The sequence below is a fragment of the Balaenoptera ricei genome, chromosome 4 (genome assembly GCF_028023285.1).
Source record: "Balaenoptera ricei isolate mBalRic1 chromosome 4, mBalRic1.hap2, whole genome shotgun sequence".
NCBI lineage: Eukaryota > Metazoa > Chordata > Mammalia > Artiodactyla > Balaenopteridae > Balaenoptera > Balaenoptera ricei.
In genome coordinates this window covers 149,948,193-149,964,124 of record NC_082642.1, presented here as the reverse complement: position 1 = coordinate 149,964,124, position 15,932 = coordinate 149,948,193, and the positions used below count along the sequence as shown (strand labels likewise).

Sequence of the window (15,932 nt, the reverse complement as noted above, 5' to 3'; positions counted from 1 at the left end):
ATAAATGTAACCAAAGAAGTACAAGGCTTACACACTGAAAACTAAAAAATATTAAAAGAAATTAAAAGTGACCTAAATCAACAGAAAGCTATCCCATATTCATAGATTGGAAGAATTAATATTGTCAGTATGGCACTATTCCCCTAAACTGGTCTAGAGATTCAATGCAATTCCTATCAAATTCAACTGGCTCTTTTGCAGAAATTGAAAAGCTGATCCTAAAATTTATTCTTCACTGTCCTGTGCATTGTAGGATATTTAGCAGCATCTCTGGCCTCCACCTGCTTGATGTCAACTCTCATCAATGTTCGGGTAAAATGCGCTTTGGAAACTAGAGATTTGGAAGTTCCCTCAGGCTTGGAAACATTAAATGCCAAGGAGATATGGGGAGGCACCAATAGCATCGGCTATAGTTAACCCTTATACCATCAGAACAATTTTTGTCCCATGTTAACTCACTTCATGCTGTAACTGGTTCTTCCAGGTGATGGCTGGTCACGATTAAAAAAGAATTTAAAAAATCATCATGATAGGGAGATTAGAGGGACAGCTACAGTCCCTATTTCTGAAGATGTTCTTAAGGCCATAATAGACTCTCATCTTCTCCCTCTTCTCCCACCAATTTGAGATTCTCCTCACTCTAGGCCAGCACTTCTTTTTTTAATTAATTAATTAATTAATCAATTAATTTTTGGCTGTGTTGGGTCTTCGTTTCTGTGCGAGGGCTTTCTCTAGTTGCGGCAAGCGGGGGCCACTCTTCATCGCGGTGCGTGGGCCTCTCACTATCGCGGCTTGTGTTGCGGAGCACAGGCTCCAGATGCGCAGGCTCAGTAGTTGTGGCTCACAGGCCCAGTTGCTCCGCAGCATGTGGGATATTCCCAGACCAGGGCTCGAACCCGTGTCCCCTGCATTGGCAGGCAGATTCTCAACCACTGCGCCACCAGGGAAGCCCCTAGGCCAGCACTTCTGATCTGGGTTGCTTGCCTGGTGAGATGACCCAGACCTTTATCCCTGAGTGATCTGTACCCCCATGACTGTGCCCTTATCAGGCTGTTACTGTAATTGTCCATTCCCAGTCATGACTTGGCATGGAAGCATGAAGACATGCCTCAGGGAATTCCCTGTGTTTCAGAACCACTCCTTCTTGTCCCATTATGTAGTTGTATCTCCTCATAATAATTGGGGTGAATTACGCTTGCCTTTACAGCATCTCCTTTTTCTGTCTTCTGGTCTATTGGCATGAGGAGCTCAGAATAACTAGGTTTTAGCCACAGACTCAGGTTTAGTGGAGTCCTATGCCCTTTGGCAAAACACCCCCTTATCCCCATCAGGAAACGGAGACCTCTAGTCCAGCCAAACCTAAAGTGCAGATTCCCCAGGGGGACCCTGGGAATGATGGTGAGAGATGCCACTAGACTTCCATCCCTTGGTTCCCAGACCTTTGAATTCTACCTATCAGAAACCAGCACCTCAATCCTTCAGCAATCACCTGCCAGCTAGTGCCTTAGCTGTGGTGTTTCAGACCATCCCAATGTTTTATCGGACTGGTAGCTTCTAGGTGATGTTCCATACGGTAGGATCACTGGATCCCAGGATCATGTGTCCATTGTTGTACCTGCTTTGACATAAAATGGAACCCTTGGTCTGAGGCAATGTGTCAGGATTCAATCAGAGAAGCAGAACCACCCTGAATGACGTAGAATAACGTATTGTTGTAGGCAGAATAATGCTCCCCACAAAAGATGTCCATGTCCTAATTCCTAGAACCTGTGAATGCATTAGTTTAGATGGCAAAGGGGGAATTAGGGTAGCAAATGGAATTGAGGTTGCTTATCAGCTGACCTTAAAATTGGATTATCTGGGTAGACCCAATATAGTCATGAGGGTCCTTAAATGTGGAAGGGGGAGGCAGAAGAGGAGGTCAAGCAATGGCAAGTGAGAACTTGACCTGTTGTTGCTGACTTTGAAGATGGAAGAAGGGACCACAAGCCAAGGAATATGGGTGACTTCTAGAAGCTGGAAAAGTCAAGGAAATGATTCTCCCCTACAGCTTTCAGAAAGGAACACAGCTCTGCTGACCCCTTGATTTCAGCCCAGTGAGAACCATTTTGGACTTCTGAGTCACAGAACTTACAAATCAGTCATATAATAAATTTGTGCTCTTTTTTAAAAAATAAATTTATTTATTTATATTTATTTATTTTTGTCTGCGTTGGGTCTTCATTGCTGCACGCAGGCTTTCTGTAGTTGCGGCAAGTGGGGGCTACTCTTTGTTGCAGAGCACGAGCTCTAGACGCATGGGCTTCAGTAGTTGTGGCACATGGGCTCAGCAGTTGTGGCTCGCGGGCTCTAGAGCACAGGTTCAGTAGCTGTGGCGCATGGGTTTTGTTGCTCCACAGCATGTGGGATCTTCCTGGACCAGGGATCAAACCTGTGTCCCCTGCATTGGTAGGCAGATTCTTAACCACTGCGCCACCAGGGAAGTCCTTAAATTTGTGTTCTTTTCAGCCACTGTTTGTGGTAATTTGTTAGAGTAGCAACGGAAAACTAATACTGATATTTATCATAGGGATTAGACCCTCGGCAGTTATGCTGTCAGGAAGGAAAGCTGAACGTGAACTGACCAGCTGCTGTCCCACACCAGCAAGGCAAGCAAGCGAGTCAGCAACCATGTGCCCAGCTGCCCAATGCCATGATGGATGCTTGCCTCTGTCTTCAACATCTTCGGCAAATTGCTTCCCAGGGGGCTGCTAACCTGCAACAATACAGAGAAGGAAATTCTGGGAAAAGTAGCTTCTGCATAGCTATTTTGATGCAGTAAAATGCCACCCACTCTTTTGACCTTTGGATGGTGATGGGGACTAAGGCACTGCCGGGCATGTAAGAAATAGCATTAATCCCAGTAAAATGAATTGCTACCCCTCCAGGTGGAAGTGGTCAGATGCTTGGAGCGTGGGTGGATGAAGGATACTACTGTGTAGGATTCAGCATCCTTCTAGGCTGATGTGGGGTTGAACGACCAGCCTTGGTGACAGGGAACCGAGGCTGTTGGGCCCGTGCATAGCTTCTTTCATGGCTGCTCTAGTCCTGGGCATACTGTGCAAACACCATGGGGGCTGAAGATGGAGACTGGTTGACCTCTACAGGATGAGTGGGCCTCTCTCCACCCAGTGGCCCAGGGCTCCCCCATGGTGGAAGCTCTCTGGTGAGCACTGGTAATAGACACCCAGACGTGCCCCTTCCCCAGACCTCCTTGTCCATGATTTTCTACTTTCTTTTATTCCAGGCCATTTGGTGGATTCATGAGTACAAGTAAAGGCATGTAATTTATTCAATCATTTAAAAACATGTATTAAGCTCCACCCTGTAGCAGGTGTGATGCTGAGGCCTGGGATCATTGTAGTGAGCACGAGGGTCACTGTCCCTGCCTCCAAGGAGCTGGCAGTCTAATAGGGGAAAGGTCATTATACGAGTTCTTTCTAGGGTAACGTGGAAGTACGGAGTGCTGAGGGGTCTATAACAGGAGGACATAGAATAGTCAGAGAGTAACAGTTCAAGGAACAAGAGTAAGGCCGGGAAGGTCGGGCTGGAAAAAGGAGCCACATTAGGCGAGGAAAGGGCTTAACCTAAGAGCAATGGGAAAGCATCTGATAGGTCCCAAATATTGTCTTTAAAGGGCCACTCTCTCCTGTGAGGAGAATGACTTGGAGAAGGACAAGAGAGGAGCAGGACAGGTTAGGAGGTGGTGTGGGGACCAGATGGTGGCGTAGACTAGGGCAGGGGCGATGGACACAGAAGCGGAAGGATTCAAGAGCAATTGAGAAGGTGGAATGAATGGGACTTGGGGAAGGATTGGATAAGGAGTGAGGAGGAAGGAAGGGTCAAGGACACCTTGTGGTTTCCAGTCTGAGCAAAAGGATGGATCCATTTCCTGAGCTGGCACAGAGGGCAGTGGAGGGGAGCCTGGAGGTTCATTTCTTCATCTACGTTTACTGATTTCTTAGGAGAGGTCAGTACATGGAGGTGCTGGAAAGAGTAGAGTGAAGGCTCTCCCTGCCCTGAAGGAAGGCAGCCTAGTGGGCAAGAAAGAAAGGCAGACCAATACATGGAAGGCAGTAATTCAGCTGGCAAAAATTTTTTTTTTTTGCCACGCTGTGTGGCATGTGGGATCTTAGTTCCCTGACCAGGGATCGAACCTGTGCCCCTTACATTGGTAGGGTGGGGTCTTTTTTTTTTTTTAACATCTTTATTGGAGTATAATTGCTTTACCATGGTGTGTTAGTTTCTGCTGTATACCAAAATGAATCAGCTATACATATACATATATCCCCATATCCCCTCCCTCTTGCGTCTCCCTCCCACCCTCCCTATCCCACCCCTCTAGGTGGTCACAAAGCACTGAGCTGATCTCCCTGTGCTATGCAGCTGCTTCCCACTAGCTATTTTACATTTGGTAGTGTAGATATGTCCATGCCACTCTCTCACTTCATCCCAGCTTAGGTAGGGTGGAGTCTTAACCACTGGACCACCAGGGAAGCCCTATTCTGGCTTTTTGACCAAGTAACCCTACTCTTGGAGAGTGATCTGAAAGAAATAACTCTAAATCAAACAGTGAATCCATTTCAATTCAACAGATCCCTTTTTTGAGCAACTACTCACGTATGTTGGGCACCATTTGGCCTGAGGAATCAAAGACAAATGAACACAGCCCTTCACCTCAAGCTGCTCACAGTCCGGCAGGACAGACAAGCATGCGAGTAACTGTGACATGAAAGAACATGTGAACAGAGCCAGCTGAGAAGTGAGGGGAAGTTGGTAGCTGGCCAGATTCTTCAGAAGGTCCCAACCCCACGGAGCTGCCTTCCTCAAAGCCTTCTCCTTGGGACAGAATTAGATTGGCATTCATTTTTCTGGCTTGCAATGCTTGCAATGTTGACTCTCTTAAACATTGTTTATTTATTTAGGCTGCATTTGGTCTTCGTTGCTGCGTGCTGACTTTCTCTGGTTGCAGCTAGTGGGGGCTACTCTTTGTTGCGGTGCCTGGGCTTCTCATTGCAGTGGCTTCTCTTGTTGTGAAGCACAGGCTCTAGGCACGTGGGCTTCAGTAGTTGTGGCGCATGGGCTCAGTAGTTGTGGCTCGCGGGCTGTAGAGCGCAGGCTCCGTAGTAACGCACAGGCTTAGTTGCTCCGCGGCATGTGGGGATCTTCCCGGACCAGGGCTCGAACCCGTGTCCCCTGCATTGGCAGGCGGATTCTTAACCACCTGGGCCACCAGGGAAGCCCAATCACCATTTTTTTTTTTTTTTTTTTTCCAGCTTCGCTGTTCGGCTTGCGGGATCTTGGTTCTCCGACCAGGCTTCGAACCCTGGCCACTGCAGTGAAAGAGCCAAGTCCTAACCACTGGACCGCCAGGGAATTCTCCATCTCTTTTTTTTTTTTTTAATTAATTAATTTATTTATTTTTGGCTGTGTTGGGTCTTCGTTTCTGTGCGAGGGCTTTCTCTAGTTGCGGCAAGCGGGGGCCCCTCTTCATCGCGGTGTGCAGGCTTTTCACTATCGCGGCCTCTCTTGTTGCGGGGCACAGGCTCCAGACGCGCAGGCTCAGTAGTTGTGGCTCACGGGCCTAGTTGCTCCGCGGCATGTGGGATCCTCCCAGACCAGGGCTCGAACCCGTGTCCCCTGCATTGGCAGGCAGATTCTCAACCACTGCGCCACCAGGGAAGCCCTTCTCTCCATCTCTTTTTAAAAGTTAAATTCCAGGGTATTAAAGCCTTATAAAATCTGGGAACAGACAATAGTACACAAAAGGCACTCTGCTATCTGTTATGCAGTTAAGGACTAATTCCAGTCTTTTGGAAAAAATGGACCATCTTTCTACTGGAGAGATAGGAAAATGTTTTTCTTCTTCTTCAGTCATTCCCTTTCCCCTCAGCTCCTTCTCTCTGATGGATCCAGGAACTTTTGGGACAGAGGACCGGGAATGGCCAGAGTCACTGTGAGGAGAAATGTTTAAACCTGCTCCTGAGAGAATTTTTCCATTTCCTCCCTCTTCCCAAGACCTTTCTCTAAGCCAGCATATCGACTCTGCCCACTTTTTCTTTTCTTGGTCTGCATCAATTACTACTTCTTCACCCAGAAGATATCTTCTGCTAGAACATGAGTTCTAGTGGGGACAGAACGTGGGAAGGGAAGGTATATCCTTTGCATGAAAGACGTATCAAATTCTCTCTTCTTGCCTTTTTTTCACTCAGGTGAAAAAACTGGATGTTACTGGTATTTGTCATTACTGTTAAGTAACAGGGAGTTTCCCAGGCATCAGAGATGAATTTACTAATATTTACTTCCCTGTACAGTTTGAAAAAAAATTCACGGAAGCTTACTAAAAACACACGAAGGGTTCCCAGCCTGAATGTCAGTGGTGTTTAACTTCAGATTCAAACGTGTCTAGAAGGTAGATCAATTTACACGTGGGACTAGGGAGTCTCCTTAAAGAGCTTATCCTGAGAAGAAATGTTGGTAAAAGGAAGCAGTGTAGTTCGCCGGAGCGGAGTCTGCACCACGCTGCAGACTCACTGGGTCAAGGCTGTGCTCCGGCCAAGTCTAAAGTTGAGGCTGTGAAAAAGCAAAGGGCAAGCAAGAGAGCTCCCTGTCCAGGAGCTCCGTGGGGCGGTGACGGCAGTGGGGCCCCTTCAGGATACCAACGCCGGGCATGCGCACACCGGGTACAGGGACCAGCCCCCTCGGTGTGAATACCTCGTGAAGACAGCAGTTGCCACTCCTGTGATGCATGTTTAATCAGTTCAAGCAGAACCACCATAAAACCCAAGACTTTTGGCCTCAGTGCTTATTACAGAAAACTGTTTTAACAAACTGCTTAAAAAACAGCAATGGGGGTTAAGACAAAGTACAAATGAAATAAGATACAAAGCTCACTGCATAGAAACATTGGAAACATGGTTGTGTCCTTCCACAACTCAACAAGACACACAGTGTCAGAAACACCCATTTGGTTCAAATTTTAGATTTCAATCATTTGACAATTATTTCCTGTGCACTTTTTACGTGTGACGCACCGCTCTGTGGTAGGTGCTGGGGATACAGTAATAAGTCAAAGTAAATTCCTGCTCTCACAGAGCTTCTGGTCCCCTGGGGGGCAGACAGACACCACGAAACAAACATGTCAGGTAGTCGAAGGGTTACGGGGAGGAGCGGGCAGGTAGGAAAAGTTTCTGTACACTCTCCAAATTCTTAGGAGCAATCAGAGGCTGCTTTGAAGTTCACAGTTTGGGGAAAAGATACAAACTCTAAATTATATTTTTGAAATAACTTTTTTATAGGTTGCAAATTTCTGGTCAGACTCTTTAGTTCACAGTTCTCGAGCAGCATTTATACTTTTCTAACTAGAAGCTATGCTAAGTCTTTATGGCTGTACTACTGGAGTATGGCCCACATCATGCATGTGCACGTGTAGGCATAAGTATGTATGTATGTTTACAGACGTTATGTCACCACTTACGTATATGTTAATCTATATTACGTATTAATACATTATTTCTGGCTGTAATGATACAAATCTTTTACATAATGCGTAGGTTATATCTAGCTTCTCCAAGAACTATCAATATTGTAGTTCTGAGGCAGTTTATTGGTGCTCCCAAGTATATGGTATTTCCAAGTAAACTATCCTTCAGAAAAAATACTTGTTACTTTACAAGTAAGCACATCCTGCTTAAGCTACATGTGGGCCACAGTGAAGAATGGGATGGAATTGCATTTTTAGGTCAGAAGACAAGGCAAAATCGAGAGGTTTTTGTTCGCTGCTGCTCAGATGCTTGTTTGCTGAAAATCACAGGGGGTCCCTAAACCCCAAAGACACACAGACTCCCACATCCAGGGACCTGGCGACTTCTGTGGTGTCTTTTCATCCTAATGCCCGAGTTTTCCCTCTTCCACATCCCACGAAGGCGCTGTTTCCTTTTGGGATGTCCATTCTGAAGCAGCCTTCTTCCTGTGGTAGATCCCGGGCCCGCGTGCTGACCAGGCCTGTTGCACTGACACAGCGTGGAGGCCCGGGCTGACAGGGTCCTGGCATGTTCCTCACTTCCTCGCTACAGAGGCAAATTCCCACTGACAGGGCCTTTACAAGCGAAGGGCCAACCCAGATCTGCTTTGAACCAAAGGCCTCCGGTCAGCAGGATCAAAGGTGTGTGTGGGTCCCTGTAGGCATCCTGCAGCAGAGAACTGCTTCGGCGGGGATCCCCGGCCCATACTGTATGCTCCCCTAGGAGCTGGACCGAGGTCCGGGGAAGCACACGTTGTGCTCTGCAGAGGATGTGCTGAGCGTCACGGCCCTTCCCACGGCAGCTGCTTTCAACCTCTTCTTCCACCCAGAAGACCACAGCGGACCACCGTGTAAATAAGACTGGCCTGCCGTGATGCTCTGGGTAGCTCCATCTCCCCTCCCTTTCACTGGTCCTTCTGCAACGACTGAAGCCGAGAACCCGGCCTCAGAGGCCACCGGAATTCCTACACTTCCCTCCACCGCAGGCTCTCCATGAATAATCCCAAATAGCGAATCATTTAAAAATAAGCTACAGATGCCTTTGAAAGGCATTATATATTTAAAAAATCAGGTTTTCTTCCCAGGTACATTTTCTCCCACACCTTGATACTAAATAATCAAGGACATTTTCTTGAGTGCATGTAGGCTGAGCAGAAGGGGTGCCTAATACTTCCAGACGGCGTAGAGAAGCTGGCCTGGAGTCAGAAATGATACAGATAAGCCACGAAAACAAACCACCCTCAGGATGTTAGTAATCAGCAGTTGATTACACACATCATCCTTATTTTTCGCTAAAGCCACCTGCTTCTTTCCTACGGAATGACTCTACGTCTTACTCTGTCTCTTCTCTCAGTACTATTTTCTGGTCCCAAGACTTCTTACATCCACTGTGACTAATGTCACATACTCCCATATCTTAAAAGCGAATAGTAAGTTATCTACTCAGATAGTTTCCCATTTCTCTGTAATTTTAGTGATTATGCACTCTGTCATCAGAGGCTATTGTTCCAATGCTCTGAATCAGGAAGACTTCATGGACATATAGCAAAAGATTGTCTGGTTTTAGTCCTAAACCGCAGAAGGGACAGGTAACTGTGACGTAGAAGCCAATGTAATTGGTAAAACGGATAGAATTCCCCTGAAAAAACTGTAAGGACCATACCGTGTTTCTGGCATCTGCAGCTGTTTCCCAGAGTAAGCGACTTTTTCAGAAAACCAAGTGATGGTGGTATTCAGGCTTTTCTAAAGCCATTTCCAAAGGGCCTACTTTCGTGTCCAAAGAAAAGACCAAATGTTCTAAATATGTCCTGAAAAATAACGGACTGTAATACTGGGACGGAGAAGGGACAGATGGTATACGCAGCGGCAGTAGCAGCACGGCGACGGTAGCAGCTGATGCGAACACAAGCGCCGCCCTTACCACACGACGGCATGGTGGGGCTTTAGGGGATCATTAGGAAGACAGAGGGCATCTTCTGGATTTAACTCCTCTCATCCAGGGCGGTCCAATGACAGGTCTTTCAAGACCTTACACATGGAAAAGAATGTAGAAAACTCTTCTCCAAATTCCTTTCAAATAGTTAAGTGCTTGCCTGTGTTTTTAGGACCTACGATCTGAAGATGATCTTTCTTCCCCCACAAGCAAATATTCTCTCGATAGTTACTGAGAGGACCAAGGAGCCCAGGCTCCCACTGCAACTCCCGCAAGACTCCCTAATATTTTAGAGTTCATTCTTGGTCACACAGTTTCCTGTTGCAGAAGTTCTTCACTTATTTTACTTCCACTGTTTTCGTCTTCATTAGAATAGTTTCCTGAATCTTGACTAGTTTGGGAATTGTACTTTTTGTGATCTTCATCAATTGGATTAGTCTCTTCTATTACAGTAAGAGTGTTTGCATTTTCAATTATAGAACATCTTTCTGTTCGTTCCTCAGAAGTGGAAAGGAGTAGATTCCTTACTGGCGGTTCAGAGAAATACTAATTCAAAAGGGAAAGAACAGAAACAGATTATTTAAAATAACAAAAATTAGTTTTCTAGTTCTAATAAGCTGTGGTTTCTTAAGTTATCTAGAAACCCTGTCTTTTGACATGCATATTAAAAAGCAAGCTAAGAGCATATCGATTGCACTATAATGTTCAGAATAAAACCATCACTAGTGAGGTCACGTACGTGTTAGTATCGTTTTTGGGAATTATATGAAGAGTCCCTAAGAAAGGTCCACTGTGCTATCAGGGGTGGGGAGTGGAAAAGTGTGGGTGAGGAAGGAAAGGGAGAGCCCTGGGATTTGGGACATTTTATTTTGACATAATAAAAATTTTGGTATCTAATCCACAAATACCCAGAAAAAGCACAGGGAGAAATTAATTTTTCCCTGTCCCACTAAGAATAAAGAGCTATTGTAACTTGTTAGTTTTAAGTTCTTTAAATAGCAGCTCTGAAGAGAAGAGTATATAGAAATGATATTAAAAAACTCAGGCATAAAAGAGTAAAACAGTTCATATTTACAGAACGTTTGTACAGTGTTAGGCCTTTCTGGTTTATCACCTTCGCTCCTCACAAGTCTGCAGGATGGTACTATTGGCTCTGTTTTACAGTCTACGGGCACTTGCTCAAGTACCCTTAAGAGAGCTGCTCAAGTTCACAGAGCCAGTAAGTGCAAATACACTATAGCCCACCAACAATTCACCTTCAGGTCTCTACCTCCAAAGCCTGGGGAACCTGAAACTGGGCAGGTAGCGCGGAAGCTGCTCCAGGTGAACACACCACCCCCAGGGTGGTGTCCACACTCTGGTCTCCACCACTCAGTGCTTTCACTAACTATGCCAACCAGAACACCGAGGTGCTGTGAAAGGAAACTCACGTTCTGCTACTTCGTTTTCTGTGATTTCATCCACAGAAATCAGTTTTTGCACTGATGATAATGTTTTAATCTTTTTGTGAATATAGACTTTCAATGGTAAAACAAGTGCCACAGTAACCAAACTGCCAGAAAAATATGAGATTAAGGACACACCTTACTATTCCATGTTATATTCTATTAAATGACTGTTTCTAAAGTTAATTTTCTGAAACTCTGAAGAAAAAAACCCAAATCAGTCTGTATTATTTTCTGAATATCAAGAAAACATTTATATTCTGTTGAAATCAAATATATTTCCCATTCATTTTAAGAAAAATCCAGTTAGCTGTTGAAAAGAAAAGTAACATACCTCATCTACAGTGGAAGGAGGTTTACTTGATGGAAAGAACACATAATTGATACATCTCAAGAGGACTTTCACAACATAAATGGCAACAATGATAGAAAATAATGCAGTGCAAATTCCAGCTATAAGCCAGGTTTTGGAAGTATTTCCTAAAAACAAATAAATGGTGTTTAGCATCAATATAGGTTTTGACACACATACATTAAGACTGCTGACAGTCTGTGTGAAACAAATACAGCCATGTGAAAGGAAATATACATTCTATTAAATAATACCAACAATAACATAAAAAAATTCACAACTGAACTAATTAAGGGATTTCCACATAATAATAATATTAAGGATTATATAAAAAATTAAAATAGTCTCATTAAATTCTGAGTAATAATAAAAGGAAATTAATTATGCAGATATCCATGAAATATAAAGCATGCAAAAACCACTGAACTAAGTTGAGTATTAAAAATATTTTCTAAAACTGGAAGGCTCAGCGTGAAGTACTCACACAGTTCATGAAGAAAATATTCTCTATATTTTTGTGGTAAAAAAGAAATATTTTACAATTTTCAATTAAGTCTTGTTACATTAAAAAAGAAAAGATACAATAAAAGATTCTGACCTGGTTTTGTTTTCTCACACACAGTATCACTAAAAACACTGCTTTTGTTCCACTTGTCATTCTCAGTGAGTGCTCTGGCTTTCACACAGTATACAGTCAGCGGTTTCAAGTTAGGAAAGGTAAAATCAGTTCTTTTCTCTACAACTTTTCTCTATAAAAAATAAGTAAATCATTGATAAAATTTAGAACCCCAAGAAATCATATAGGGAATATCTATTTTCTGAATTCCTTAAATAGTCAAGATTGGCCTCTCCCAAACACTTAGTTGGTATATGTTTGAGAAATATAAATTTCTTTTGGACAACACATTATAACCAAACTCAAAAGTTAAACATGGCTGCTGCCAAAAAAAGAATACAATATGTTCCTAAGATGACTCTACTTTATAAGTACACGCTGATTTGGTTTAATCACCATCGTGTTGTCTCTGTTTAGTGGCAGAACAATTAAATGCAGAGGTTCTGGCCTCAAACTGCCTGCATCAAGATATCACTCACAGCTACATGGCCTTAGGCAAGTTATTTAATTTCCCTGGGCCCTACTCCCAGATCTGTAAAGTGAGGACAATTATTACTCCTATTTGTATTAGTCAGCTATTGCCACAATAATGTTGTATAACAAAACATTACAAGGCCAACAAAATAATGTTGTGCAATGCTGTGTAACAAAACAGCCTGTGGCTCAAAAGATATTTGTTTTTCTTACTCGTGAGTGTCCCAAAGTGCTGGGGGAACGCTCACTGAGGCCGTGGATCAGGTTTAGGTCTGCTCCACGGTCTCCCATCCGCCTGGGGCCAGAGACCACGTGGAGCTTGCTTTCCTCTTGACAAATGGGAGAAGCATGAATGCGCACTTAAGGCCTCTGCTCACACCACATCCACTCCCATTCCACTGTTTACAGCCTAGTATCAGTGAGGCAGTAACGAATATTCCATCCCAAGTATTTGCTGAATAGTAATTTAATCAATCAAACTGTCTGGCAGGGTTGAAGAATGATTGAGACAATTCATGTAAAATACTTAGCCCAGTACCTGATACATAATGAGTATTCAATAAATTTGAGTTGTTATTACGATTGTAATTATTGATGTGTTACCCAGCATAGGATGGCAAAAAAAAAAAAAAAAAAAAGTTATTGAATCTACTATTTGTCAAGCAATGTGGTATGTATTTTCATATATTTTACCTCATTTTAAACCTTATAAACATCCTTTCAAAAAAATTAAGTTACAATGTAATATGCATAAAATGGATAACTAATGAGAACCTGTTGTATAGCACAGGGAACTCCACTTCGCTGTACAGTGGAAACTAACACAACAGTGTAAAACAACTACACCCCAATTAAAACAACAAAAAAAATTGAGTTACTATGACCACCACCACTTTAGAGGAGAGGAAACAAAGCTTTAGCAGTTAACCACCTTGCCTAAGGTTACACAGTTTGGTGGCTTGAGACACAAATTTAGATCTTTCTGATCTAGGGATGACTGAGAACTAACCACAGTGCTCAACAGGGCTAAATTCTGCTATGGTTACAGAGCGTTCAGATAGTTAAAATGAAAGCAGCCAAGTCGCTGGAATTTTCTTAGATTTTCAACAGAAAATGAAGTTACAGAATTTACCAACTTATTTGCACAAGATTTTTAAAGGTTGATTCCTTGATTGTAATTCCACAGGGACAAGTGATCTAGGAATAATGTGGATTATCTGATGTATATTAGCTTTGTCAGTGGTTTTTGAATTTTAGGGTTTAAACGAGTGTTTCTCAACCTTTTTGTCATGACTACTCCCCTAAGGAGCCTTTTTAGACCATTTTTTCCTAATCCCTCCCCCTTTACAAAGTTGAGTAAGATTTTGTTGGGCGAAGTTGAACACTCGAGGCAGGTTTTCCTCCTGGAGGGTCACGAACCACTGTAACAGGTAAGATTCTTTTGCACCCTAAAAACCAATTTTTGCCCTCTTGGAGGTGCCCCACCCCCCAGGGGATATTTGGCAATATCTGGAGGTATTTTGGGTTGTCAGAACTGGGAGGGAGCGCTACAGGCACCTAGTGGGTAGAGGCCAACGGTATTGCTAGCCATCCTATAATGCACAAGGCAGCTCCCACAACAAAGACTCAGCCAACCCAAATGTCAATAGTGTTGAGAAACCCTGGTTCATGAATACCTGAGAATCCTGTTAAAAATACAAATTCCTGAGTTCTACCCCCAGAGATTCTGACTGAGTAGGAATAAACTCAGGATCTGAATTTTAAAAACTAACTGCGGGGGGGGTGAATTCCCTGGCGGTCTAGTGGTTAGGACTCCATGTTTCCACTGCAGGGGGCACGGGTTCCATCCCTGGTCGGCGAACTAAGATCCTACATGCCACGTGGCGTGGCCAAAAACACAACAATAACAACAACAACAACTAACTGGGGCCCAGATGCAGGTGATCGTAACTCTTACTGTGTAAAACATGGGAAATGCTCATTTCTTCCTATTGTAAATATCTGAGTTAATCACATAAAGTTTAAAAATTTCCCTAGAATTTTAACTTCAAGCTTTGTTTACCCAAACCACAGTTATAACTCTAAGTTATAAACCTATACTACATAGTCTTTTTACCTCAGCATTTGAAGTGTTTTCCCGAAAAATAACTTCATAAATTAGTGGGTAAAGCTGGTTCACAGACTTGTTTTCAGACTCTTTTGGAGCACCGATAGAGACGTGCAGTGAGTCACCATTAACGGATTTCATGCTAATGACTGGAGGAAATATTATAGCTAGAAAAAATGTGCAAAGACACAAAGTTCAAATTAGACTAAAAAACAATTTTAAGAGTTCGCAACAACTTGGAGAATTACAATGTAAAGTAAAAACTATTGGCTTACTTTTCATTTCAGTATTAAATATTTTCTCTTCAGACCAAAAAGATGTGTTATTTCCATTAGATGCTTGGACACGGATACGGTGAATTCCTTCTGGGAAAACATTTTGAGGAATCACACAGTAGGTAGTTTTGACATCTTCACAGTTTGGTATTTGTTTCCATTTGTCTGAATGACTCCCAGGAATCCTTTTTAAAAACTCACTTTTAAGACAAAAAAAAGTTTTTTATTCTAAACACATTAATTTAGTAAACATTTACTGAATACCTATAATACACTAGACACTCTGTTAGGGGCTAAGGTTACAGAGGTAAACGGTCCTCACCCTCAGGAAACTCACAGGACGGTGGAAGAGACATGTTCACAAAAGAAAACCAAAGATCTTGCTCCAGAGTGTGATAAGGTAGTGGTGTGCTAGAGCTGGCTCGTACCAGTGCACAAAAACAACTGCTAAATTTTCAGGAATGCTGCCAGCTAGTTGTTAAATACAGCCATTATTAAAAGTTAAGTTACATAAACTTACAAATAAATAAATTGTATTAAAAACAAAGGTAATAAATACTCAAAACTCATCTTGTCCTAATTATTTTCCTACATTTTATTATCTATGCTCAAGGCTATTTACGTCTATCATGTCTATACAGCAGAAACGCTACATGACGGAGGGCTTACTGTGCATCTTCCCAAATGCATGTTCAGTGACATGCTGTTGGGAGCTTGACAGTGGCCGTAATAGGAGTAGTTATATTATAAAAACTGGCAAATGCTACAGATAAGGCTTTTCCCTACTGGAAAGCCAGCTGCTAAACGTACCAGCACACCTGTGGGCGAGTGCTGTATCAGAGATACACACCAGTGTCCTAAGAGCAAGTCTGCACAGAGTAAGACTGGGCCTGGAGAGGTTAAGTAAGCTGCTCAGAAACAAACAGCTCCAAGCATCTCAGTTCAAGCCTGGAACTGTAACAGCCTCCTGACTTGTCCCCTTGTCTGTCCTGTCTCCTTAGTCCCGCTGCACCACACACAATGTGGCCACCTTCACCCTCCTCAAACACAGCCCTGTTACCGGTCCCTCAACACAAAATTCCCAATGGCACTCAAATGCCTACAGGGCAGTCTGAGGCCAAGCCTAAGCTTATGCCATCCTATTAATTCAATGTTCTCTCTCATTGCTC

The 15,932-nt window shown here is 43.3% G+C and overlaps 1 protein-coding gene across 5 annotated transcripts in view; it reads right to left on the bottom strand.

Moving 5' to 3' along the window:
- Positions 1–2,162: 2,162 nt before the first annotated feature.
- The window catches only part of IFNAR1 (interferon alpha and beta receptor subunit 1), a 30,364-nt gene continuing 16,594 nt past the window's right edge, over positions 2,163–15,932 (bottom strand). For 2 of the 5 annotated variants that reach the window (XM_059921461.1, XM_059921466.1), the window contains exons 7-13: positions 14,764–14,963; positions 14,498–14,655; positions 11,890–12,040; positions 11,274–11,419; positions 4,660–10,040; positions 3,892–4,073; positions 2,163–2,755 (exon numbers count right to left, since the gene is read on the bottom strand). In XM_059921461.1, coding sequence (XP_059777444.1) covers positions 9,801–10,040; positions 11,274–11,419; positions 11,890–12,040; positions 14,498–14,655; positions 14,764–14,963 — 895 coding nt within the window. In that variant the 3' untranslated portion in view covers positions 2,163–2,755; positions 3,892–4,073; positions 4,660–9,800. The remainder of the gene's footprint in view (positions 2,756–3,891; positions 4,074–4,659; positions 10,041–11,273; positions 11,420–11,889; positions 12,041–14,497; positions 14,656–14,763; positions 14,964–15,932) is intronic. The other 3 variants (XM_059921465.1, XM_059921462.1, XM_059921464.1) reach the window with 3 other exon arrangements.